This window comes from Anguilla anguilla, chromosome 2 (genome assembly GCF_013347855.1).
Source record: "Anguilla anguilla isolate fAngAng1 chromosome 2, fAngAng1.pri, whole genome shotgun sequence".
Taxonomy (NCBI): Eukaryota; Metazoa; Chordata; class Actinopteri; order Anguilliformes; family Anguillidae; genus Anguilla; species Anguilla anguilla.
In genome coordinates, this window is record NC_049202.1 from 64,129,295 (window position 1) to 64,156,213 (window position 26,919).

The 26,919-nt window shown below is 50.4% G+C and overlaps 2 protein-coding genes across 4 annotated transcripts in view; one reads left to right on the forward strand and one right to left on the reverse strand.

Moving 5' to 3' along the window:
* The first annotated feature begins 196 nt into the window (after positions 1 to 196).
* Positions 197 to 10,330, forward strand: LOC118221078 (syntaxin-10). The gene is made up of 8 exons (XM_035405756.1): positions 197 to 313; positions 2,782 to 2,951; positions 3,697 to 3,791; positions 3,932 to 3,994; positions 4,389 to 4,481; positions 4,687 to 4,793; positions 6,864 to 6,958; positions 7,873 to 10,330. Exons 1-8 carry the CDS (start codon positions 279 to 281, stop codon positions 7,947 to 7,949), a joined length of 735 nt encoding a protein of 244 aa, XP_035261647.1. The 5' UTR covers positions 197 to 278; the 3' UTR covers positions 7,950 to 10,330.
* A 6,669-nt stretch (positions 10,331 to 16,999) lies between these two features.
* The window catches only part of LOC118220853 (nucleus accumbens-associated protein 1-like), a 13,077-nt gene continuing 3,157 nt past the window's right edge, over positions 17,000 to 26,919 (reverse strand). For all 3 annotated transcript variants that reach the window (XM_035405211.1, XM_035405209.1, XM_035405210.1), the window contains exons 2-6: positions 22,949 to 23,931; positions 21,836 to 22,012; positions 20,633 to 20,738; positions 20,101 to 20,198; positions 17,000 to 19,656 (exon numbers count right to left, since the gene is read on the reverse strand). In XM_035405211.1, the coding sequence (XP_035261102.1) occupies positions 19,355 to 19,656; positions 20,101 to 20,198; positions 20,633 to 20,738; positions 21,836 to 22,012; positions 22,949 to 23,906 (1,641 nt within the window). In that variant the 5' untranslated portion in view covers positions 23,907 to 23,931 and the 3' untranslated portion in view covers positions 17,000 to 19,354. The remainder of the gene's footprint in view (positions 19,657 to 20,100; positions 20,199 to 20,632; positions 20,739 to 21,835; positions 22,013 to 22,948; positions 23,932 to 26,919) is intronic.

A 26,919-nucleotide genomic window follows, 5' to 3' on the forward strand; every position in this document is an offset into this window, starting at 1 on the left:
AGTAAAGATTTGAGACCAAACAGAGTAACGACGTCTAATGCTTCTTCATTCTACATTTTTGAACGTGTTAACTGAGGTTGAACTAAAAGTTTAAAAATAAGAAAAAAAAAGAAAACGCGAAATATTTCTGTCCCACAGCAAAATAACGTACGGACCTTTATCGTGTGAGTCGAGGAATAACAGAAACGAACCACCGTCACGTGACAAGGGACTGACAACGAAGAGGTGGTTCCTGGCGAAGCTACCAGTTCGTTGGGTCCTGAAGGGAAGGTTTCAACATGTCGCTGGAGGACCCGTTCTTCGTTGTTAAGGGGTGAGCAGACGGCGTTTCTCTGATCTTTAGCGGCGTTCACACTCGTGTTCGGGCTCCGAAGAAAGTTGAGGTGTTGCACGTGCGACGTGTTTACAGGACGGTCGTGTAAGCAAATGAATAAGCATAATGCTAGTCAGAGTGCAGGAAAATATGCGTGAGCTGAAGCCGCGAACGTGCTATATAGACCAGAAGTGTTATATTGACAGAAGAGGTACTGAGGGAGCACTGGTTGAAGATCGGTCGAGTTTGAAGCAAGCTTTTTTGGTAGAAGCTCCTTGTTGACGATTCATTTCAAGTGTTGTGCTGATGCATTTGACAACGCAGCGAAAGTGCTTCCGTTTCTTAAGTGTAGGCGACACCACGATTAGTGATTTCCCGAAGTTTTTCCTGGCATGTTTAAGGGGAACTAAAGTTAACAGTAGTGGCTTTGGGTGTAGTCTACAAATCTTGGGCACGTTGTTAGCCTACATTATCAGCTGGGGTGATAAAGCAGTGGTGATTACAACTGTGCATTTCTGATTTGCCTGACTCCACCCAAAAGCCACTCTGACACATTGATTACCTCGTCACAACCGACTAGCCTACACGTTGCCAAATCCCTGTCACAGAACAGTTGATGCTTCTGTAACCACAGAACACACCGTGGACGTACTGAACAGTGACTCCTGAAGTTTTAGACAAGCGACCAGCTTTCTTTTCGCCACTCTCCTACAGACATAGCAATGTGGTGAGAAGAAGGAAGGGGGGAGGTGTCGTACCCCCCCCCCCCCCCCCCCCCCGCGTATCTGTGTGTTTGTCAGGGAAAAGTGGTGGATGACAAGGTTGTGCTGGTATTTATCTCTTAAAATTTTCTTCCTGAAGTCAGGAAGGAGATGCAGCTTGCAGATTAGGAATCTTTCTTGTAAAGTGTCTAGTGAACTACGTTTTCAGGAGAAGATGGAGGGCAGGATTGCGGGCCCTGACACAGTGGATGAACGCCCTGGAGCCGCTGGTGCGGTGGATGCATAGCGGGCTGTGGCGGTTGTGTGACTGTGCAGTACTGCGTGTCAGCGTGGTGAGGGCTGGAGAGCGCGCGGGAAGCTTGAGAACGCGCTGCGACATGTTATAGCAATGCGAGGACGAGGAGGGCTGGGGGCGGCCTAGGAGCTGGGAGGCGGGGGCCGGGTGGAATGGGTGAGACTGAGCTGTGAGGTGGGGGCCGGGTGGAGTCGGTGTGACTGTGAGCTGTGAGGTAGGGGCACGGGTGGAGTCGGTGTGACTGTGAGCTGTGAGGTAGGGGCACGGGTGGAGTCGGTGTGACTGTGAGCTGTGAGATGGGGGCCGGGTGGAGTCAGTGTGACTGTGAGCTGTGAGATGGGGGCCAGTTGGAATGGGTGAGACTGTGAGCTGTGAGGCGGGGGCACGGGTGGAGTCGGTGTGACTGTGAGCTGTGAGGTGGGGGCACGGGTGGAGTCGGTGAGACTGTGAGCTGTGAGGTGGGGGCCGGGTGGAGTCGGTGTGACTGTGAGGTGGGGGCCGGGTGGAGTCAGTGTGACTGTGAGGTGGGGGCTGGTTGGAGTCGGTGTGACTGTGAGCTGTGAGGTGGGGCCGGGTGGAGTCGGTGTGACTGTGAGCTGAGAGGTGGGGGCCGGTTGAAATCGGTGTGACTGTGAGCTGTGAGGTGGGGGCCGGGTGGAGTCGGTGTGACTGTGAGCTGTGAGGTGGGGGCCGGGTGGAGTCGGTGTGACTGTGAGCTGAGAGGTGGGGGCCGGTTGAAATCGGTGTGACTGTGAGCTGTGAGGTGGGGGCCGGGTGGAGTCGGTGTGACTGTGAGCTGTGAGGTGGGGGCCGGGTGGAGTCGGTGTGACTATGAGCTGAGTGCTCTGTGACGTGGAGAATCACGGGCTGAATGCAGGGCACTGGGACATAGGGCTGGGCATTGGCAGTCATCTCCCGACTCGATTCGAGTTTGATGCAGATTCACTAGGTTTCGATTCGATTTCGATTCAGTGACAGTTCAATTTCGATTCGGGATACTTCAGTCGCAAATAGAAACATTACTTGGATACGAAAGAGACTGTCTGAGAATGAATGCTTTGAACTGCACAGGCTACCTTCTAAATTAAATTTTAATTAATGGCAAAAATCTACACGCTGCTGAAAAAAGTGTAAAGATATGAAGATCGATCTCAGGGTTTTAAGAATCAACGTTGGTTTGTTCAAACAAAAATTGCGATTAGTCAGAAAATGTAATATTTTTTTTCCAGTTGTACCTGGGACATGTGAGGTCTGTAAGCGCAGTTACATGCGAGGTCAGCGTTTCTGAGCGCGGAATGCCATAACAGGCGGGGTCAGAGGTTTGTGCAGGTGGGAGATGCTATGAGATAAGCTAACCGTGTCTGTGGGAGCTGCGGCACTTTGACTGGGGGCGGGGGGGTCCGTGAGGGCCTGGGTGCTGTGTGAAATTCGGGCTCGTCTGTGTTCCCCAGGGAGGTGCAGAAGGCCCTGTCCCGGGCGCGGGGCCTGATGGAGCGCTGGGAGGAGCTGCTGCAGGAGGGCACCCCCGTCAGTCGGGACGAGCTGGACTGGAGCACCAACGAGCTGAGGAACTGCCTGAGAGCCATCGACTGGGACCTGGAGGACCTGCACGAGACCATCAGTATCCTGCCCGGTGTAGAGGCTGCACAGGCTGCACAGGCTGCCCACACACACAGGGCCAGGGCCAGGCTGCACAGGCTGCCCACACACACAGGGCCAGGGCCAGGCTGCACAGGCTGCCCACACACACAGGGCCAGGGCCAGGCTGCACAGGCTGCCCACACACACAGGGCCAGGGCCAGACTGCACAGGCTGCCCACACACACCGAGACCAGGGCCAGGCTGTGCTCCAGCTCTGAGACACCTCTTAATGTACAGGCCCAAATTCAGCTCTTGTCACATAACTGTAATAAGTATGCTGCACACCTGCCAAAAAAACAACCTGAAAGTCACGTGCACCGCTCCGTTGCACCTAGTCGACGTGCAGCTGACCTCTGATGTTGCTGCAGTTAGCGTGGAGGTCAGGAATGCCTGCAGAACTTCTGCAAAAACACACGCCACCATCCTTTAGCTGCCCTAAGCAGACACAGTGTACCCCACCTGCACCTGAATGTGGCCAGGCACAGGTGTCACTGAACGGCAGTGTGGATGGTGTGGATGTTAATGCCTGCGCGTGATTCACGCTTTTGGTATTCATACCTCTGAACGTCAGTGAGTGTCCACATGTGTCATCTTCAGAGTACCGGTCTATGTCTGGTGTCTCTTTGAGCATCAGTGAGTGTCCACGATCGCTGTATGTCATAGTGTCTTCTGACGTCACCGCGTATCTTTGAAAAACACGCTTGGTGAGGCCTTGACTGTCCCAGGCATCGTGGAGTCCAACCCCGGGAAGTTTCGCCTGGGGGAGAACGAGCTGCAGGAGCGGAAGGACTTTGTGGAGAGGACGCGGCAGTCTGTCCAGGTGTCCGTCCGTCTGTCCATGGCGTATGTTTGCGTGGCACGTCCCATGAGGCGCGTTGCTGTGTTACCCTGGTAGCGAGAGCGTCTGTGGGGAGCGTTTGTCCGTGTCCCAGTGTGTGAGACGCTCTGTCTTCTCCGCAGGAGATGAAGGATCAGCTGTCGAGCCCCACGGCAGTGGCCCAGAGGGAGAAGAAAAACCGAGAGGTCAGTCTGTCAATCACAGTGATGTCATAGTGACGTCAGGTATTTTCTCCCTCCCACACATTGGAGATGCAGAAATGTGTACCTGTCAATGGGGCAAGGTGTGTGTCTTATGCCAGTAGCTACCGCCATGCTGATGTAATAGCTACCAGCATACTGATGTTTCAACACTCAACACTGTTTCTGCCTGACTCCATGGCTGTCTTATATTATGACTATTATCCTGTATTGGCCTATAGCAGCCTTTTACTGTGGCTTTCTCACCCAAATGTGCACTGTGTCACATTAACTGTCTCATCATCACATCACATAATCATTGGTACTCTAGGGCAGCCTCACTCTGGGCAGGTTGAGCACTGTTCCTGTCTCTGTCTCTGACCCTCTCTCTACCTCTCAGGCTCTCCTGGGGGCCACGGGGCCAGAGCACTTCGATGGCTTGGAGCCTCACATGGTCTCGTCCGACTCCAGCTACATCCATGAGCAGCAACAGGTCTGTGCGGGCAGAGGACCTGGGAGGGGGAGGGAGAGGGACGGAAGGATGGAAGTAAGACGAGTGCAGTGTTCAGGTGGAATGAGACAGAATGAGAGATGACCGGGGTCAGAATGAAGGAGAGAGATGAGGCAGCTGCAGAGAGGTGAGGGTTCCCATGGCAACGCCAGCGACGAAGCCCAGCTCTCCCTTCTCTTCCCCTCAGCTCATCATACAGGACCAGGACGATCAGCTGGAGCTGGTTACGGGCAGCATCAGGGTACTGAAGGACATGTCCGGTCGTATCGGGGATGAGCTGGATGAGCAGGCCATGTAAGTGCCTCACCTGCACCGGGGCTACTGCCTACCCTCAGCACCATCCATGCTCACTATGTACCCTTCAGCAACACCGTGGCTGATTACAGCTGGGTTAACTAAATTAAAACACTGTGGCTGAGTACAGCTGGGTTAACTAAATAACACACAGCAACACTGTGGCTGATTACAGCTGGGTTAACTAAATTAAAACACTGTGGCTGAGTACAGCTGGGTTAACTAAATAACACGCAGCAACACTGTGGCTGATTCCAGCTGGGTTAACTAAATAACACACAGCAACACTGTGGCTGAGTACAGCTGGGTTTACTAAATAACACACAGCAACACTGTGGCTGATTACAGCTGGGTTAACTAAATAACACGCAGCAACACTGTCTGATTACAGCTGGGTTAACTAAATAACACACAGCAACACTATGTCTGATTACAGCTGGGTTAACTAAATAACACGCAGCAACACTGTGTCTGATTACAGCTGGGTTAACTAAATAACACGCAGCAACACTGTGGCTGATTACAGCTGGGTTTACTAAATAACACACAGCAACACTGTGACTGATTACAGCTGGGCTTACTAAATAACACACAGCAATGCCATGGCTGACTATAACTGCTAACTAAATAACACAGCAACAGTGTTGAGGCAGAGCCGCTGGTAGTGTTGGGGCGGAGCCGCTGGGAGTGTTGAGGCAGAGCTGGGCTCAGTGGTCTTCAGGGTTGAGGGACAGAACGAGGCTTTATAGGAAAGAACATGCGCCCTGTTTGCTGTGCAAACACTATGAAGCCCATATTTACGCTTCACACTTTAATAGGTCTTCTCACTCCAAGCAAGCAGGACCCCTATGAGGCAGCAGTTGAAAGGAAAGCCACCAGTGTCGCCTCTGACCCCGACCCACCCCCTCTTTGACAGTTTTGAACTGTTACCATCTGGTCGTAGATATCGTGCGCTGTTCAGTAAACAGGCCGAGTTAAAGAAAAGCTTTGTCCCTTCTGTCATCACCTCTCTTAGTGGCACCCTGGGTTGGTAAATGGACTGCATTTATATAGCGCTTTTATCCAAAGCGCTTTACAATTGATGCCTCGCATTCACCAGAGCAATTAGGGGTTAGGTGTCTTGCTCAGGGACACTTCGACATGCCCAGGGCGGGGGATCGAACCGGCAACCCCCCGACTGCCAGACAACCGCTCTTACCTCCTGAGCTATGTCGCCCCTATACCGCTTTATACCGTTTATACCGCTACTGGGCTGCTGCTACGTCTGCTAGCGATAAGCTGTAATGCGAGTGTGCGTATGCGATGTACAGGTGTGCCTTGTGTTCCTGACCGGCAGTGAAAATGCATCTCCACCCGAGGACAGATGAAGCTGCAATCTGAGTTTAGCTGTGTCAGGGCTGCGGTTCGTGGCTGTGCTATGGGGCCTGCTTGTGGCTTACTACCCACTGGGGGGTGATAGGACTGCCCTTGAAATGAAAAGAAATATCGCTGCACTCACTTTGACTCCTGTGTTCTTACTGAACTTCATTGTGGCAGTAATCTAACCAAACATCTCATGATTCCTCTTAGTGAGTTATGAAACGTACCTTTTCAAAATTCTGCCGTGCTCTGCGAAACCAGTCTGCTTGTTTTTGCCGCCGTAATAAAATTCCCATCAAGCGCTTTGCTAACGTCTCGTTTGACGTCGCATTTGCCTGTCACCCTGCAATGAACCGCGGGAGCTTGAAGCAAGGGAAGGGAAAAAATGGCCGTGCGTGCTCACGCTGAATCGGTCGATTGACAGAAGACGCGCGCGCATTTACACGGTCGATTGCGAATGTGCAAACACAATGACAAGCACTGAGAGCTTGAGCGCCATTACAGATACACTTACTGCATTACACAGGAGTGGAGCTCTTCCAGTCTGCACCGTCAGGAGTCACGTGTCTAACTCTTAGGAGTGCTATCCTGTCAAGCCAGGGTATTCTTTTTTGCTTTGCAGTTGCACAGTAAGTTGAATGAGAGGGACTGGTTGGAAGTGTGTGCGTGCGAGAGATAAAGCACAGTAACGTGTGTGTGTGTGCTGAACAGCATGCTGGGAGATTTCGGCGAGGAGATGGATCAGACTGGCTCACGGATGGACTCGGTGCTGAAGAAGATGGAGAAGGTTTCTCACATGACCAGCAGTAAGGGTTTTACCTGTTGTTTCTCTCGTCTCACTCCCTCCCTTCTTTACTGCTGTGCCTGGGCTGGCTTCTCTTTCCCCCGGGCTGTGTGTGTGTCTGCCTTCCTGTGATCCATCTATCTGTTTATCTCTCTCTGTTGTGGATGTAAGTGGACGTAAATGCATTCAGGGCTCTATGCTAACATTCTTTCCAAGGAGCACATATGCTACTAAGTTGAAAAAATGAGGAGTACACGAATGCATTCTGATCAGTACATGCGCTTCTAAATTATTTCTCTACTTAGCGTACATCACTGTTTTAGGAGACAATGCTCCTAAAATGGGTAGAGCCCTGGCAGTACTAGATCGCTAATGCACCATGATAAATGTTCTTGCTGTGAGATTGTGGGTGTGCACGCCTTGCGTTGTGTGTGTGTAGATGCGTGTTTGTGTGGGTGTGGGTGTGTGTGTTTGTGTAGGTGTGTATATGTATGTGTGTGTGCGTGCGTGTGTGTAGGCGTGTGTTTGTGTGGGTGTGTTAGTGTGTGTGTATGTGCATGCTTGTGTGTGTGTGCGTGCGCGTGTTCATGTGGGTGTGTTTGTGTGTGTGTATGTGCATGCTTGTGTGTGTGTGCGTGCGTGCGTGTGTGTAGGCATGTGTTTGTGTGTGTGTATGTGCATGCTTGTGTGTGTGCGTGTGTTTATGTGGGTGTGTTTGTGTGTGTGTATGTGCATGCTTGTGTGTGTGTGCGTGCGTGCGTGTGTGTGTGTAGGCATGTGTTTGTGTGGGTGTGTTTGTGTGTGTGTATGTGCATGCTTGTGTGTGTGTGCGTGCGTGCGTGTGTGTAGGCATGTGTTTGTGTGGGTGTGTGTGTGTGTGTGTTTAGCACACGGGTGTTGACCGCTGTCCTCTCTGCGTGTGCTCGTGTGTTTCAGGTAGACGGCAGTGGTGTGCCATTGGAGTCCTGGTGGTGGTCCTGATCGTCGTCCTGATCCTCATCTTTGCACTCTGACCTTTGACCTCCGAGCTCCTCCACTTCCTACTCCTGGTTAGGATCGGGCGTCAACGGATGGATGGATGGATGGATGCACAGGCGGGAAAGAAGGAAACGCCCTCCTCCTTTACTCCCTCTCCTCAGTGCAAAGAGGGCAGCCCAGGCCAGAAGGCACGCATTTCTGTCTCTGCTTTCGGCCTGGGCTGCATTGTGACATCATCGTTCATCGCCCAGTGCAAGACGCATTCAAATCAAGCTGAGGTGGAACGTCGTGGTTCATGGTCAACGTGATTTGTTTTAGACAAGAGTTCATTTGTTGATTTTATTTGGGTAAATATGGTACTGGCGTCATGGCGGATGCTCACAGCAAACTGTAAAGCGTGTTAATAACTGTTGCCTTATTCTATTTTTGTACATTTTTGGTCCTGGTATGTCAAAAAGAAAAAAAACAAACCAACAAAATAAAAAATAAAAATGTTTTCAGATGAAGTCAGCAGAGGCAATTGTATTAACCATGGAAGCTAAACACAATTTCTTGTCAGAAATATTAAGAGCACAATGGCTCTTTTTCAGTGTTCTTCGTTTATATTGCCATTGTAGCCCCCTGGTGGGCAAAAAATGACTGTGCAGCATTTTGTACAGGGCTCCATTCATTTTGTTGCTTTATCTTCACAGGCTTCCATTTTATGAACTTCTGATGATGGGTGGATAAATATCCAGGGGTGGCTGGAAACGGGAGGAGGGTATTTCCGTGACATTTCAGTTTTCTGCAGTAGGGAAGTTTGCTCTCCGTGATGTGGCCTGGCTGTTTATTCCAGTCGCCCACTCCTCTGTTTTCGGAAACAACGGCGCTAGTGCTGTCCCTCTAAACACCCTGCCGCAGCGTTGAACTTTGACCGAGTGCCCCTGCTCTGAGGTTCTCTACTGGGGCTGGTTCATAGCTGCTGGACGGTTCAATGCCTATATGTCAACTTCCTCACAATGTGTTTTCTGTGGTGAAAGTAAGCCTTGGTAGAACATCTTCCCCTTTTCTTGTGAGTTCATATGCCTTACGATCATGTAACCACTCTGGTTACAGCCGGTACACTTTTGTGTCACCACGACATATAAAAGGATTTCATAATATTGGTTTGTTTGCACATGTATCTTGTATACTTTGTATATTGTATATCTTGACCCCGTTAATTTCCGTGGGTTTGGTTTAGTCTACTTATGAGTTACCGCAATATTTAAGGCTCCGGTATAACTCAGGTTAGACCTATTGATCTCCTGTCAGTAATAAAACTACAAATACAATTAAAACAGGTGGTATATATTGGATCAAATGGGTAAAACACCATTTCCTGTTGGGTCAAATATCATATAGGTGAACGTGAGACATTGATCAGTTTTTTTTTTTTTGACGAGCTTTCAAATTGTGTTAATGTTACCGGGAGGCAAATGGGCCGTCAGTAGGGGCATAGGCTACAGAGCGCGTCGTCTGTGCTTGCGTGAAGATTAAAGCTTCTTCTTGGAGCTTTGCTTTAACACCGTTACAGAAAGAAAAGAAAAAAACTAGATACAGGGTGGACCATTGGGTTGTGATATGCTGAAATACGGTCGGGCTTTTTTTACTTTTAGAGTCTCGTCTCTTTCCTCCTGAGCCTCACTTCGCGCGCCACTTGGTCTGTTCATTCTGTACTATCGCTGGCTGGACTTTTTTCCCCCTTAATTCTCCCAATGATCAGTGGATCTGCCAAAAGGTCTTTACAGTTGATTCGCTTAAGCAACAGTTTGGTTGCCCCTGACTGTCGCATTGTCAAACCACTGCTACGTCTCTCAGTAGGCTATACTACTGATTGCCAGCATACGATACGATGCAACGATACAAAAAGCTTTTTTTTCATCAGAATAACTGTTTGTCGCCTCGGGGATGAAACGAACAAATGTCCAAGCTTATTGGCTTTGTTTCGTGCATTGACAAAAAAAACAACTCCCTGACTGTGCGGCACGCGCCTTAATGTAACTGCTTAGGTGGAGTTTTCCATGTCCTTCTGCTGGCACGTGTCAGCTGTTATTTTTGACGTAAGTTTCGGTAATGCGCTGCCTTGCAACTGACGGCCATTTCCTTCTTTGGTATGGAAACAGCGAAGATATTGTCAGTAAATATTTTTTTTCAACCTTTCGGGTCTTTAATTCCTCTTTGGTGGAGTCATGGTTACTCACGGCTGGCGTCCCCAGCCCTTGCCTCCCACTGCCTCCCAATTTAATGCATACAGTAAAAAGTACGAAAGACGGCTCAAGTCAGTTGAATTCGTTGTTTTTATATACATGCTCCAAAGCATTTATTATATTAAATATTTGCTTGTAGATTGTTGGAAAACGTCACATGCTCTTAATAAATGATAATGTGCTTTTAACTCCTCGTCTCGTGTCTTTACTTGCCGGTTAGAAATCCATTGTAATGTTGCCGGACAGCAGTAATGCATCACAGATGAGACTTCTATGCTGAAGGCGATAGATTTCCATTGAAGCAGTAAGTGATTCACTGGAGTCAATTAGCGTCATGCAAGGTATGCTACATATTAGGTGTCCTTCCTTTTTTTGGAGGGGGTGGGGGGAGGGAATTGCCTTTATTGAGTCTAATTTTCTGAAATTTAACAAAGCCTAATACGTACTCCAGTATCCGATGAAAACAAAGGATTTAAAAAGTATTTATGCTTTTCTGGTTAATACACGGTTACAACAAAGTTTCTGGAATGGTCGCTGTGTCTGATAGTTTTTGCTCCTAATCCTAGTCTGTGCACTTCCTCTGATGTTCTTTACTTTTTTTTTTTTCAAACGACCAGTCAAATCAAGTTCAGTATCTCAAAGGGTATGTGACATAATTTGTGAAATGCGCAGGCGAATATTTTCAGCTAATTGCGCCAGTTAAGGAACAAGGTGGAATATGTATAGCCCTGCAGAAACGAGTTTGCCACCGCTGTTACACCCAGCCTCTGCCCGCCACTCACACAGGTCTAGACAGGAAACGAGGCCTACTCTGCCTATAATTTACCTGTCATATCAGTAATTTAATTAACATATAGAGGGTATGCACTGACATTACTTTCCCACCCGAATACGCCCCCTCAGTCAGGACCGAGTGGCAAAACATGCTGCCACATGGCTGCCGTTAGTATAGGAAACTGCAAAACCGAGAGTAAAACATTTATCTGCTTAAATTCAAGGCAGTTGGACTCGACAGTGATCCTTACAACTTACCAAAGAACCAGTGGTCCATGGACATTCGATTTTACCCAAAAATCCAACATACCTGACACAAAATGACAACCGCAAATCCACGTTTCGGTGCCGAATTCCAGTTGTTTCTGCGATTGCAGCGATCCATTTGCTTCTCTTTTCTTTAGCTTTCGGCAGTCTGTAAAAAAGATAGCTCCGATTTCTTGTTGAATCTATTTGTACAGTCAATCGCACAACAGCTCTTTCCCATTTTAGATGTGTTTTTTGTGTTTTCACGGCATTCAAGCTGAATGCTAACGCTATCACTCAGTAGTCTTTCTGCCACTCAGTTGGTGTAACCGCAGTGACTTCCACCTACTGTGACGTCATGTGCATACCCTCTGCTGATCGCTGCAATTGTTTTTGACATAAATGGACTGGACTCTCGTTTAAGGCCACACGTTAAAAAAAACAAACAAAAAAAAAAAAACACCGGTGTGTGTACCAAAGGAATCTCAGGGTTCTGATTTGAATTTCATCATACTGCTCTACCAGTAAATGTTGCCAAATTAGTGGACTGATTTAGCAGTTCCTCAGTAATTGTTCCCCAATGAGCAGGCACTGGATTTCACAATATGAAAAATATTTTCCCCAAAGGACCCCAGACGGGCGGCACAGCGGCAGCGAATAGCACTGAACAGGATGAGCCATCGAGCAGCAATGCCCATCTCATCACTGCAGCATTCCGGTCTACGCGCACGGCCGTCAACTAGCGCGCGTCCCGCGAAGAGTAAACGGCAACCTGCTGCTTGACCTGCCGCTTCTCCGACTCTACAGTCCGCTATCGCGGCTGTGTGGTCACCCTGGAGAGCCATGCGACTGACGGAGCTGGTGCAGGCGGAACTAACGCGCCGGTTGCTCTGAAGGGTCGTAGTTTCACACGCCTACCGTTCCTTCCAGTCGGCTTGCACAACTCCTGGCTAAGGTCAGCATTTGTGTATTTGCAAAAACGGTGGACCTGCAAAACCCACATCAATCTGTTTCCGGTTTAGGTGTCATTCGGACCTATCAGCCCTTTATTGGATATAAGGCTATTACGATGTATACGGCGACACATTGTTTTGCGCATGCGTACGTACACGTTACTGGTAGTCAGATTAGTAGCCTTTTTCCCCACGGCGCGCAGGAACTGCCGCCATGGGCTATGCATGGCAAATTGTGGTCACTCACTCACTCACGGACGAGCTGAGAGGGACGTTTGATGGGACGCATGCGCAGGCTGTGCTTCGTTTAGTAGGACAGATGCGCAGGGGCATCTCCCAAAATCACCACTTTGAATGGCACAATATTTTTAAGCACAGCTTTATCGCCTAATGTTACTTTAGCTAACCCTGACATGTTAGCGTTTCGCTACTTTAGTTAACCTAGTTAGCGCGTACCACCGATACAGATGTATGGACACACAGAGGACAGCAAATAACATTACAGAGGTGAGGACATGCCATAACTAGCTAGCTATATAGTTAGCCAACTTTTACTCCTGACACTTTGTACAGGTGCGCCGTGGGTCTGGACGGTTTCGTTCTTGTTATGTTCTCATGTACGTGCAGAGGTGCAAAATTCCAGGGACAGAAAGGAAAAGTCCTCCCCAGTACTTTGCTCCCATCACCTGGATTTGCAATTTAGCACAATTCTTCAGCCAGGAGCTAATTAGTGAAATCAACTGAGTTCATGGGTGTAAGAAACACGTGGCAGGACTTTCACTTCCTGACCCATGGACTTTCCACCTCTGTGTACATGTGGTGACACTGTTGTGGGCAACTTTTTTATAAATATTTATAAAATATTTTTACACTAATCATGGCAGATGCCAAAAAAGCTGGAATCCATCCTCATGACCATGTAAAAAAAATGGTCAATAATTTTCAGCAAATTCACATTAAAACCAAAAATGTAAACGCAGAAGCTTTTAAATAGAATTTCGATCATTTCAGGCCCCCAGGCTTGGTAAAATAAATAAACAAATGCAAAAAACACTTTTGTTACAAACCTTTTATTAAGATATTCAGTTTTTTTTTTTTGCCTTTTTTTTTTTTTTTTTTTACAGTAGTTAATGTGCAATTGTCTTTATTATTGGGTCACAGTTAGGAATTCACAAAGTTATTGGCACTTGAAACACAGAATAAACACTGGCATTACAGGGATGGGGGAGGGGTTCACAGCGGGGTCTTTGACATCAGTAGACTCTACTGCATTGGTTCGATAAGCGATTCTGGATTAATACCTCATGCTGTGAGTGCACAACTAACAATCAAACTTCATTAGTGCTTCTATGTATAATATACAGTGTCTATATATATATATATATATATATACACATATATATATATATATATAGTGAAAAAGATCAGATTACCCCCAAACTTCACCAGAGACACAGTCATTGACCTCTCCCTGTTAACGAAACACCCAGTGTAAAAAAAATCGTACCCAATTTTCAGTTTCAGTTAATTTGAATTTTCCTCCCCAATGACCTGCAGCTTGGTGGTCAGGCTTCTGCTAGCAGCAGTGAAAGCTCTTTAGCGGACAGGGAGCGCTAAGCTGGAGCGCTCTGCTCGGTGACCGCCGCCGCCACCGGTCGAGGCACAGGAATGATGACCCCCCCCCCCCAAACACGAGGGGTGCTACGGGTTGGGTTGGGCAGGGCAGGGCAGGGTGGTCCGCAGTGTCTATGGTGAGCCGGGCTGATAAACAGAGCAGAATAATAATAAGGTCTTGGAATAAAAGTCTACAGGTGGCTGTCATCGGAATGCACAGAGCTGAGCACAGGGGGGAGGGGGGAAAAAAAACAAAAAACGTACATAACAGGGATTGACAGGTCGCAGCACCAATCAGAGGGGTGACCGAACATGGGTGGCCAGGGGTGTGGTGGGTGGCCATCAAAAACAAGAACAGGCACAATGGGCTCTGCCCAATGAATAGGCAGAGAGGGAACTGAGACAGCATACATCTCTACCCCCTCCTCCAACCACACCCACCCAAACCCAGAAATACCCTTTACCCAAGCATCACACCCATCAACTGAGAAGACACCCCTCTCCCAACCCCACTGTCCCCCCCCCCCCTACCCACCCCCACTACTCTCATCACCTCCCCTAGAGCCTGCCTAGGGAGGGGTGGGGTTGGGAAAGGAGGGGGGGAGGGCAGGTAAACCATGTAAAAATAATTACTCAAAATACACAATAGTTCATATGCCCCTCCCAATCTCCTCCCACTGAGGCTGATCCACAGGCTTTAAGACAACCAATCACAATCCAAGGTGCTGGGGAGCCGGCTCATAGGCAGAGGACCATGAGCGCTAACCCAAAAGGTGCTTATTTCCCAATCCCCCCCACCCCCACCCATCATACGGAGCCACAGACAGCAGGTGTGGGTCCTGTCAGACACCACCCTGTCACAGGGTGCTCTTTAGCCCCTTCCCCAATCTCATTTTCTTTCTCTATTAAATACTTCTCCCTCCCCTTTCTTTAGTTCAGGTCAAAGGCCAGCTCCTTGGTTACACAACAAATTCCCCTCCCCCCTTTAGAAAAAAAACCCAAACAAACATAAAAAGAAAATGTAAAAAATCGCTACTAAAATTTTAGGTTTAAAACAAGATCAAAGAACTTAATTCCAAGGCCAAGGCGATTTTTCCACGGCCTTCCTCCTCGACAGTGAGAGGACATGGCGGAAACACCCGTCAGGACAAAACCGCCTCAGCAACGCCCCCTGGCTGCCATGCGCTGCAATGGCAACAGTCTGCTACAAATACAGACAAACTGTCCCAATCAATCAATAACTTTGCTAAATGCGCATAAAAGCCAAGGTTCAACTTTATTAGTCCCAGATGGGCAAAAGCCTTTATTTGAATCTTTTTTTTTTTCTTGATTGAAATTGCACTTGTATATCCTGCTGCCTCTGTGAGGGTGTGCTGCCCCCTGCTGGCGGGATGCTAACGGCGGGAGTCGACACACACCGCTTGATGCCGAGCGAGCAGCAGACAGGGACTTGGGCGACGTGTGTCACCTTTGTTTTCACCCGAAGGTCGTTTCTAAATGTGGCAATGTGGGCTGGGCCTCAGGCCACTACAGTCCCTCTGAACAAGGCTCCCCCTCCCCCCTCCCCCGCCATCCCCACCCCAGCACAGCCGCTATCTATGCTCACCACCCAATTCACTCAAACCCTGCACCCTCTGCCAGGATGCAGCGAAGCGCCCCCCCACCCCCACCCCGCCCCGCCCTCTCCCTCAGCACTTCAAATACATACACAATGCAAAAATATCCTGTACTCTTCCTAGAACTATCTTACACTTCGTCTTTCTCTTTCCTTTATAAAAATTGGCAACTCTACTCGTTAATCTGGAATTAGTAGTACTCTGAAAAGCCTAACACACTACAATTACTTTCTTTGCAACAAAAAAAAAGAAGAAGAAAAAAAAGAGATAAGTTTAATATAAAAAAAAGAACAAATGAAAGGAAACGGTAAGGTTAAAACGCAGACAGCGGCGGGCGTGTGGAGGCGTGCGCCGCTCCCTGCGCTCCAGAGCCCGGGTCCTTGCTCACCGCCGCGTGCCTAGCGAGCGCTCGGCGGTCCCGCGCCCCCTTACTCCCCCCCCCCCCCTCCTCTCCCGCCTTTCAGTAGCACATTTGGTAGGAGCCGTGGGGCTCCTAGCAGTAAAAAAACACAATCATACCAAGGAAATCCCCTTACTTCCCCCTGTCTGAATTTACAAACCGCTACACTGAAGTCCTCCAGCGCACACACACACACACACACACCCCTCCCTACCTTTGCCTCAGTAAGGCCAGAGGAAGGGAGTTTCTCATCAATAACAGTCAGCATCCACCCTTCGTCCATCTTAAGTGTTTTTAAACAAGGAGGCTTCCCTCTCTTCAAAAGCAAAATCTTTAACCCACCCCTCCCCCACCCACCCACCCACAAGCCCCCCCCCCCCTCTGAATCTACAGCCATAAAAATCAGTTCAACAGTCTCATCAATATTTACATCAGGAATCACTTTGACTCAGTACATTCCATACCGGCTGAGCTTCTGAAATGTGGACCACCGTTGGTTAACGTGATAGAAAGGTGCAGAAATACATGGTCCACCTCCTGGGAGAGAATGTGACCTCTCCAAATTACCCAGCAGCCCCATCTGTCACATGACAGAGGCGTGCTACGCGTGTAATGCATGCGTGTGCACGCGTGCGAGTGTGTACGCGTCTACCTGTGTGTGCGTTTCCTCTAGCGAGCGTCCCCACACTCTGCTTGCATGCACACTGAGTGTCACTCATGATGAGTCAGACCAAACAAACAGGGTCCTCACAAGTCTGCATAAACACACACGCATACACACACACACCACCCGCCCACGTGTCAGATTCGCCCAACCCAATCACATTCCACAAAGGGCCACTGGTATGAAGCCTCAGGCACACACAACACAGGCTTGAGGCCACCTTCCAGCCCCACCCAGGAGACCAGCCAGGCACAAGCTCTTTCCTTAAGGCAGCATAGAAACACGTTTTTACAATTGTGCAAATATCACTTCTCTCCTAGAAAAGCCACACTGGTTCTCTTCGGCAAGTACCACACAACTGTGTGCGAAAAAGCAAGACATTACCGTCCTGTTGTTCCATGTCTCATCCCCCTCCCCAAAGCCCAATTTATAAACGTCCTCACAAGAAACATTTACACTCACATGATCCGAGGAGGGGAAAAAATAATAATAATTGGTCACTTACAATCCAGCCATTTTCAAAAAATCCTTGTCCGTACCCCAGAAAAATCCCCTCTCTCTTTCAGGATAAAAGTCATCTGAAAGTACAGTTTTGTTTTCAGGTTTTTAAGGTCATTTTTTCCCCTCCCAAAATGTAGGAGGGGAACAGGGGGGACTTTCTGAGCTTCAGTGGATGTCTCATCACCCAAATAAAGGTCAGGTACCACGCGATAACGCAAAAGCAGAGGAAATGTGACAGGGGTGTTCTGCTCTCCTTTACATGACACAAGACATCCAAGCTAATGTTACACTAATGTTCTCTCGCAAGCAAAATTACTGTACAAGATTAGATATGGAATTTAACTCTGTACAATGCAAGTCAAAGGGTGTCAAAGAAACGGACACCTTTAACCCTGTACTGCCAATAACTCTGACTAAACTGAGGCTTTCTCTATTACCATCTATAGTGACTCTTTAGGATCTCCCCATGATTCAAGACACATCTCACAATCGAGAAATACCACTGCCATTTTACGCAATTTGAAAGAATCAAAGGAAATCTAACCTTACACGCCTAGATTTACCCAGTACCTCAATTTCAAAGGGAACTGTTGTCCAGAGCAGGTTGACTCGAGTCATTGAGCAAGGTCTAGCGTGGCCTTCTTTTGTAGTTCAAGGCATTTCCAGAGCCAGCCAGCCCAAAGGATCTCTTACAATGGCACCGGGTGAGCTGACGCAATGTCACTTCCATTCAGGCTGAAAGGGCAGGTCTCTCAGGGTTCTCCCGCAAATCGGATGAATATTTTCAGGGTCGTTTCGCCGACATTCTCAGATGAAACGACGGACCTGCAAAGATATATTTTTGGAAAACTAGCCAGGGCTAAGTTCATGAGGTGGTGCTACATTTTCAAGCACAGTACTTTCAAAATATAGGGCCTACTAAGACACACACAGTGGCTTGTGAGCGTTCCAGTCAGTTAGCCCTGTCAGTTGGCCAATACAGCAAGACACGACAGGAAGTGACATCATGCCGATGATTTAGTGAGAAAACCAATTGTAAAGTTTTGTCTCTTTTTTTGGGGGGCAATTTTCCCCAGATTCTTCAAAGGACCGTCGAATATTTGACCACTTCCCATTACTTTTAAACGGGTCTCCCAGGATGAAGATATTTTCAAGGATTTTCCAGGACCGTGAGAGCCAGGCCTCGTTCAGTTACCCAGCGTCAGCTGCACGCCAGCCAGAGAGCCGCAGCGGATCCCCAAAGGGCAAGACACCGCCGCGGCCAGCCGCCAGCCCCAAGACCACGCGGCGAATGACCCCCCCCTCAGGCTCCTGTACCGCCGACCAGGTGCAAGCGCTCGGACCTCACAGCGGGAGGCCGCCACGCAGAGCCGTCTCGCGCACACGGGAAAACGCCCTGGCGCACACACACACCGACGCACGCCACCGCGTCTGGGCAACAGACAAACAAAAACAACTTTCATATTTGGATAAGATTTGCAAAGAATGCAAAAACGAGGGGGAGAAAAAAAAAAGTTGTTTTTGTTTGTTCACTTAAAATATTTAGTGGGGTGGGGTGGGGGATTAAGTTCACAAAACAATTCAGTCCAAAAATGAGATTTTAAAACAATCCCTCTCTGGTTGTCCACACGCGTAACGGGCGTGTGGATGCAGATAAATACACTCTGAAACGACGGGGTCTCCGCCCTGCCCCTCTACAGTTCAGTAACAGATCCCTCCCTCTCAACATCCTTTGCCTTTTACACACACAGGAGTAAAAGCATTACAAAACTAAAAAAGAACAAACGATATAAAAAGAAAACAAAGTAAATGGTAAATATTCTGGTAAAAACATGACAGAGAGTTTGGGGTGGGGGGCGGGGGGCGGGGCAATGAGGGGGGCGGGACAGACTGGTTAACCGGTTCCCGGGACGATTCCGCCACGACCTCGCGCCCAGGGGACGGGCGCGATCTGGGCCCAAAGTTTCCGGCAACTTCCGTTCACAGTCCGGACAGCGCTCTCCGAGCAGGCGGGGGCCCCTTGCCCCCCTCCCCCCCCCCACCGCAGCCTCGGCCCCCGCTCCCGCCCGGGCCCCGCGGGGGGGATGCGTTTTCGTCGATATGGAGACGGCGGCCCAGACGGGCGGGTTTGGTAAGCGACGCTGGCATCCAGAAGCTTCCGTCGCCAAAATAATCACAACTTCTTACAGCAGGCCGAGGCAACGGAAGGGTCCTAAACTCCCACCTCTACCCCCCCCCCCCCCCACCTTCCACTGCCTCCTCCGTTCCCGCCAGAGCGGGACAGAGGCTCCGGGACAGGGAGGGGAGGAGAGGAGGTGGAGGGCGGGGGGCGGGGGGTGTGGGGTGGGTGGGTGATTGGGTGGGTGGTGGAGGTGGGGACGGGGGAGCTGGGGTATTAAGGTTTGGGGGACGGTGGAAGGGGGCGGTGTCACCAGGGTCACTTACTAAAACAAAGTGCTGCTGTCCCCGCCCACCCCCTGCAGGGCCTCGTTGGAGGTGCCCGCCTCCCCGGTCGGCCCCGCCTCCAGGGCCCCGGCGTCGAAGGCGTGCTCGGCGCCCAGGCCGTCCTCCTCCATCTTGACGGCGTCGGGCAGGAAGCTGGAGTAGGGGTCCCCGTCGGCCATCAGCAGCTTCAGCTTGGGGATCCAGCTCTTGCGCACCACGCGCCGCGCGTTGGTGCACATGTCCGCCGCGATGGCGTTCATCTCGCTCTCCTTGAAGCTCGGGGCGAAGTTCTGGCAGTAGACTGCGACAGAGGGGGGGAGGGGGGGGGGCGGGTGTTAGTCTGAGTACAGGGAGTATACATGTTCATTTCATCATCCGCATTGGTGAAATTATGTGTGGTGCGTGTGAATGTGTGCATGTGTGAGTGTATGTGTGAGCGGTGTGTGTGTGCGGTGCGTGCGGTGTGTGTGTGTGCGGTGTGGTGCGTGCGGTGTGTGTGTGTGTGCATGTGTGTGTGCATGTGCGTGCATGTGTGTGTGTGCGTGTGCGTGTGCGTGTGCGGTGCGTGCGGTGTGTGTGTGTGCGGTGCGGGCGGTGTGTGGTGCGGTGCGTGGTGCGGTGTGTGCGGTGCGTGGTGTGTGTGTGTGTGTGTGTGGTGCGGTGTGTGGTGTGTGTGTGTGTGTGTGTGCGGTGCGGTGCGGTGCGGTGTGTGGTGTGTGCAGTGTGTACAGTACAGCAGACTCACACTTGACAGCATGGAGCACTCGGCTGTCCAGGGGCTTGCGGCTGGGGTCGTTAGTGGAGGAGCGGATTCCTGTCCCACAGCTGTTAGCCAGAGTGCTCCTATGGAGGGGACAGGAGGAGAGGCTCAGAGGAAACACACACACACACACGCACACACACACACACCATACACACACTCACATACACACCATACACACTCACACACACCATACACACGCTCACACACACTCACACACACACCGTACACTCACACACACACTCACATTCACACACACACACACACAGACAGACACACACACACACATGCACTCACTCACACAGGACCCAGCAGCAGAGAGTCAGTCCTCTGTGGGGAAGTGGAGAGGGCTGAGCTGCAGTGGCATTAACCGGAAAACATCAATAGGAATGAAAGGCTCTCCTTTAGCACGCGCTTGAGGATGCAGCCGTTTGCAGATTCCCTGCAGTTCTCCCTGAAGGCCAGAGGTGGCGCTGTGCACTAACACGCGGCTGCCGCGTGGCGCCTGGTGACTCACCGGTCGAAGAAGGAGGCCAGCAGCCTCCGCAGGAGCACTTTGTGTCGAGTCCCCGCGCTGACGTGACAGTTCATCAGCTGCGCCCGCGTGATGAAGACGCTGGTGCCTGCAGGATGCAACACACACACACACACACACACACACAGAGACACACACACGCACATGCGCACACACACACACACACGCACACGCACACACGCACAGAGACACACGCACACGCGCACACACACAGACAGACACACACAAACGCACACAGACACACGCACGCACAGACACAGACACACACAGACACAGACACACACCGTTAGAGTGCTGCGCTCTGCCATTAACAGTACACTACCAGGCCCAAACGCAGGCCAGAGGGAGCACGGTGAGGAAGCTCTGCTCTGTGTCATGAGCACAACCATGGCAGCAGGGCTGCAGGCGTGGCCCGCGCGGACAGAGAGAGCGAGAGAGAGCGAGAGAGAGCGACAGAAACTCGCAGGATGACTCATTAAACGAGTGGGCAGACGGAAATTCCTCACATTCTCACCCTGCTGGTCGCTCCTTTGTGTTAGTTCAGCTTTTAGACACCGCCGCACCGCGCAGACGACCTCGCGCGGAAAGCATCTCCTGAGCGAGCGGCTCAGGAAGGCCAGCTCCACGAGAGACCTGAGACTGACCTGAGATCAGCTCCAGCCTATTCAGAGTCCATGAATGAGAGACCTGAGACTGACCTGAGATCAGCTCCAGTCTATTCAGTCTATGAATGAGAGACCTGAGACTGACCTGAGACCAGCTCCAGTCTATTCAGAGTCTATGAATGAGAGACCTGAGACTGACCTGAGATCAGCTCCAGTCTATTCAGAGTCTATGAATGAGAGACCTGAGACTGACCTGAGATCAGCTCCAGTCTATTCAGAGTCCATGAATGAGAGAACGGAGACTGACCTGAGATCAGCTCCAGTCTATTCAGAGTCTATGAATGAGAGAACGGAGACTGACCTGAGACCAGCTCCAGTCTATTCAGAGTCGATGAATGAGAGAACGGAGACTGACCTGAGACCAGCTCCAGTCTATTCAGAGTCTATGAATGAGAGACCTGAGACTGACCTGAGATCAGCTCCAGAGTGAATGAGAGAAAACTGACCCCAGATCAGCTCCACTCCACAGAGATGCAGTGATTCTCATGTGCGCTGCTCTGCGGTTCACAGGGACACTGACCTGAGACCAGCTCCAGCTTCTCGGCGGGGTCCCCCTCCTCGTAGAGCTTGGGGTGGCAGCGGTTGCCGATCTGCGTGATGAGCTCGGCGGGCAGCGAGGCCAGGTCCTGCCGCATGCGCATGCGGCTGCGCGTGTCCGAGGTCAGGTGGTCCGGGAGGGCGTCCACGCGCTCGCCAGCTGTCACGCACAGGGCCACGCTTCCGTCAATCACGCGCCAAACTTTCCCACAACCCCCTGCTCTCTAAGAGTCCTTTTCTCTCTGTTTATTTCCCAATTCAAATATGCATTCAGGGCACAATATGGAGATTACATTTTTCAACAAATGAGAGCATCAGCACTCCCAACACATTATGAACCTGCCCCACCCCCTCACCTGCAGCCCCCACTTTAACCATGCCCCGCCCCCTCACCTGCATCCCCCACTTTAGCCACGCCTCACCCCCTCACCTGCAGCCCCCACTTTAACCATGCCCCGCCCCCTCACCTGCAGCCCCCACTTTAACCATGCCCCGCCCCCTCACCTGCAGCCCCCACTTTAACCATGTCCCGCCCCCTCACCTGCAGCCCCCATGTTGACTAAGCCCCACCCTCTCACCTGTGGCCCCCATGTTGACTAAGCCCCGCCCTCTCACCTGTGGCCCCCATGTTGACTAAGCCCCACCCTCTCACCTGTGGCCCCCATGTTGACTAAGCCCCGCCCTCTCACCTGTGGCCCCCATGTTGACTAAGCCCCACCCTCTCACCTGTGGCCCCCATGTTGACTAAGCCCCAACCTCTCACCTGTGGCCCCCATGTTGACTAAGCCCCGCCCTCTCACCTGTGGCCCCCATGTTGACTAAGCCCCACTCTCTCACCTGTGTCCCCCATGTTGACTAAGCCCCGCCCTCTCACCTGTGGCCCCCATGTTGACTAAGCCCCACCCTCTCACCTGTGGCCCCCATGTTGACTAAGCCCCGCCCTCTCACCTGTGGCCCCCATGTTGACTAAGCCCCACCCTCTCACCTGTGGCCCCCATGTTGACTAAGCCCCACCCTCTCACCTGTGGCCCCCATGTTGACTAAGCCCCGCCCCTTCACCTGCAGCCCCCACTTTAACCATGCCCCGCCCTCTCACCTGCGGCCCCCACGTTGAGCATGCTGTACATGGTGTACATGTTGCAGATCTGCCGGTACTGCTCCTCGGTGCCGTCGTCGGTGCCCTCCTCCTCCTCCTCTTCCTCGTGGTAGGAGATGGGCGAGTCGCTGGCGTAGGCGCTCAGGTTGCCCGGGCTGGTGCCCTCGCAGGCGGCGCCGCTGCTGTTATTGTTGTTGTTGCTGTTGGTGGTGATGGTGGTGCTGCTGCCCCCGGCCAGGCCCCCCACCCCGCCCTGGGACAGGCCGCCGGGCCCCCTCCCCCCCTCCTGGGAGAAGCGGGCGGCCTTCCTCATCCCCCCGCCCCCTCCCCCGCCCGAGCCCCCGCCCGCCTCGCGGTTCCCGCCCTCCCACAGCCGCTTGGCCACGGGCGTGCACACCACCGAGTGGGACGAGGGCTCCTGCTGCTCCATCTTGACGCGCGACACCAGCGGCAGCGGGGTGAGGCAGGAGGCGGGCCGGCCGGCGCCCCCGGCCCCGCCCCCGGAGGTCTGCGTGACGGGGCTCTGGGGCTCGGAGGGCGGGGTCTCCTCGGCGTGCAGCCCCTGCGAGTCGCAGCTGGGGGAGCTGACCTTGAGGAAGAACTCGGTGCCCTTCTCCATGATCTGCTGGATCTGCAGGAAGCCGGCCGTGTACATGAGCAGGAACTGGTCGCCCACGTTCATGCTGAGCCGGCCCGTGTAGCAGAAGGACAGGATCTGCTGGAAGCTCTGCGGCTGCACGGCCGGGGGCAGCTCCACCACCGCGCTCTTGCTCCCCGAGTTGAACAGGTCCCGGAAGTAGGAGCTGCTGGCCGCCAGCACGGCGCGGTGGGCCTTGAAGGCGTGGCCCTTGACCACCACCGACACGTCGCAGTACAGGCCCTGCAGCCGCTGCTCGTTCAGACACTCCAGCACGTTGTTACCGAAGTTGGGAATGGCCATCTGAAGCGTCTGAGCCATGGCGCTACGCCCAGCACCCCAGAATCTGCAGAAAGAGATGGGGGGGGGAGGAGGAGGGGAGAGAGGGGAAGAGGGGAGAGAGAGAGGGGGGGAGAGAGAGAGAGGAAGAGAGGGAGGGGGGGAGAAAAGGAGAGAGAGGGAGAGAGAGGGGAAGAGGGGGAGAGAGGGGGGGAGGAGGGGGGGAGAGAGAGGGGAATAGAGGGAGAGAGAGAGAGGGGGGAGAGAGGGGAATAGAGGGAGAGATAGAGAGGGAGGGGGGAGATGGAGAAGTGGGGAGAGAGAGCGAGAAAGAGGGGGGGAGAGAGAGAGAGAGAGAATGAGTGTGCATACCAGGGTGGACATCAGGCTGCTATCAATCAAGTCGAATCAAGTCAATCTTTATTACCCCTGAGGGAAATTCGCTATGCAGACGTGCCCAATAAAACCACCTGTGACATAAAGGGACGCAAGACTCAACAAGAGACAGGGCAGCTCTCACACTCTACAACAGTGTGATGATCAATACATACAACCATGATATAAAGAAATTTGTAAGCCACCCCTACTTACTTCAATAATTGTATGCAAGGTGACAGAAGTCAATTAATAACATAAAAATACACATTATAAAATACAACAAATAGCAACACTACTGTTGCCATGTTATGCTCAGCAGTCTGATCCCACAGCGCCAGTGTGTTCCAACTTTACCTCATTCTTCCAAGCCAGATGAACTGGATTTCATATTTACCTGCGATATCGATACTGGACAAAAAAATCAATCTGGATGTGCCAGACTGAATCCGGAAAAAGGACTCATTTTCATTTCTGATCTCCCGGCCTCCACTGGAGCATGAATTTGAGCTAATCAACTTAAGCTCTGAGCTAATCCTCAGCTTCGGGGGGCTTGAGCAGCACATGCTAGCTCCGCAGCTACTGCCCCCACAGTGTGCGCCATGCACTGATATTAAGAAGATAAACAGATAATGGCTGAAATAAATTAGGTCTGTTGACATGGATCTACAGACAGCTGCTCGGACTTCTGGGAAGGCCGTCTATACATCACTGCGATGAGGGCAATGATGTCACAGCAGCGACCAAAAAAAAAGACTAAGCCGCAAAGATGGAAACGGCACAGCCAATCCCAGCGCATAGCAACCGTAGCCTTTCCTGGTTTTTACCAAAGGCAGGTTAAGATTTGGAGGAAGCCGCGATGCAGAGGCGCTCTGACCCACTTCTAGTTTAAACCTGAAATGGGTCCACGTGCCATGCACCGCAGACTACTACACACCCGTGGGCAAGCAGCTTAGCTTGGCTGTTATAGCATCATTAGCCTATCCCCATTAACCTATATACTTGGCAGATGTTCCCATCCAAGTTATCTTACGGAACATAAGGAAAAAAGCAGTTTGATTCAACATTTCTAAGCCAAATTTTAATCGTAAAGATATATCTTGCCCGAACAAAATTTTGTAGTTGGAAAAGCAATGCTGCTAACCCACAAAGAAAAAACTGTTAAATATCCTCAATGGTTCCAAATTTACTAACAACTGAACTCTGTTCAAAAGCGCAAAACATTTTAAATACAAAATATTTAAATACAATAATAATAATTTTTTAAAAGCAAGCTATTTCATGATAAATTTATGACAAAAAATTTCTTAAGACATGACAGTTACGAACACAAAGAATCCCAAGGTGCAGTGTGGAAAGGCGGACCCAACACAGGCAAATTCAAATCAGATGCAAGTGTATTCAGAACTAATAATAGAGGCTTCTTCACACCCTGACAGCATTGAAGCTAAATATGGGGATCTAGCATGGAAGGAAACCATATTAGTCTGCAAGCCAGCCAAAACCAATTAAGCACTGATATTCAGCAACTTCTAATATAGAATATTATAGCCCTATCTTTCCACGTGTACATGATCACAAGCACTAAACTACCAGAGCAATGCTAGCTGACCAGAATGTAGCATGAAAATTATTGGTAGTTTAATAAGCTTATATATAAGAATATGGGAAGAAGTTCCTGTAGCTCCTTCTCCCACAGCGGTACTTTGAAAACAACTAGCCAATGATATATCTGTGCAGCACACTTGTAGCTATTCCCATATTCGCAGTTTACAGATAAAAAATAAAACTTCTTCCTCCTCCCTGGCTTGTAAACACTGCAAAAAAGTGAACACTTTAGACACTTAACTATAGCTCAAACCATAGCGATAAGGGAAATGAACACGTGTAAACAGACAGAGGGATACAGAAGAACATGCACATACGCATTAACATAGAAACAGAGAGGCACAGAACTAAAACTGTTCGCGGGGATCAACATACATTTTGTTCTATGACTGAATCACATTGATTTAGCAAGCTAATCCTATACTGACACATGCTGCAGTTGGAATCATTCCGATTTTATATTAAGAACTCCCAGTGCCTTTAGAAAGAGCTGGTAACCCACATAGTACTCCCATAGTGACAACACAGTGCTCTTATGGTTTACCAAACAGCCCAAGAAACAGCAAGACAACCTGACTGGGGCAATGTGGGGAGAAATGGTTTACCAAGGGTAAAAAGGTCACCAGAGTTTACCTCCTGCCACTTATCCAAACATCCTACTATACCACCCACATGCCAATAACTTACGCCAACTCATCATCATGATATTTTAAAATGTCACCATCAAAGCATAATTTCAAAACACATTTCTGTAAGGTTATTCGTTTTGTATTGATTAGAACTGATTCTCATTTGGCCAATTTCCATTAGTCTTTCAATAAAGCAAGAAAAAAAGAACACATGATCCTAAAGTGGTTTAACTACTTTAATGCTTTTAAAAAACAATAGCAGACGAAAGCTTGTATATGAGAACTGGATAAAAAATTATATTGGAAAATAGTAATTTATCGACTAGCCATGTCTGGTGACATTACATTTCCTGGTTAAAAGGTTAGCCAAGGTAGCCGACTATTACAGCTTAGCCAATGCATGGTGAAATACAACTTCTGAGTACTTCCTAAATCATTTTTAA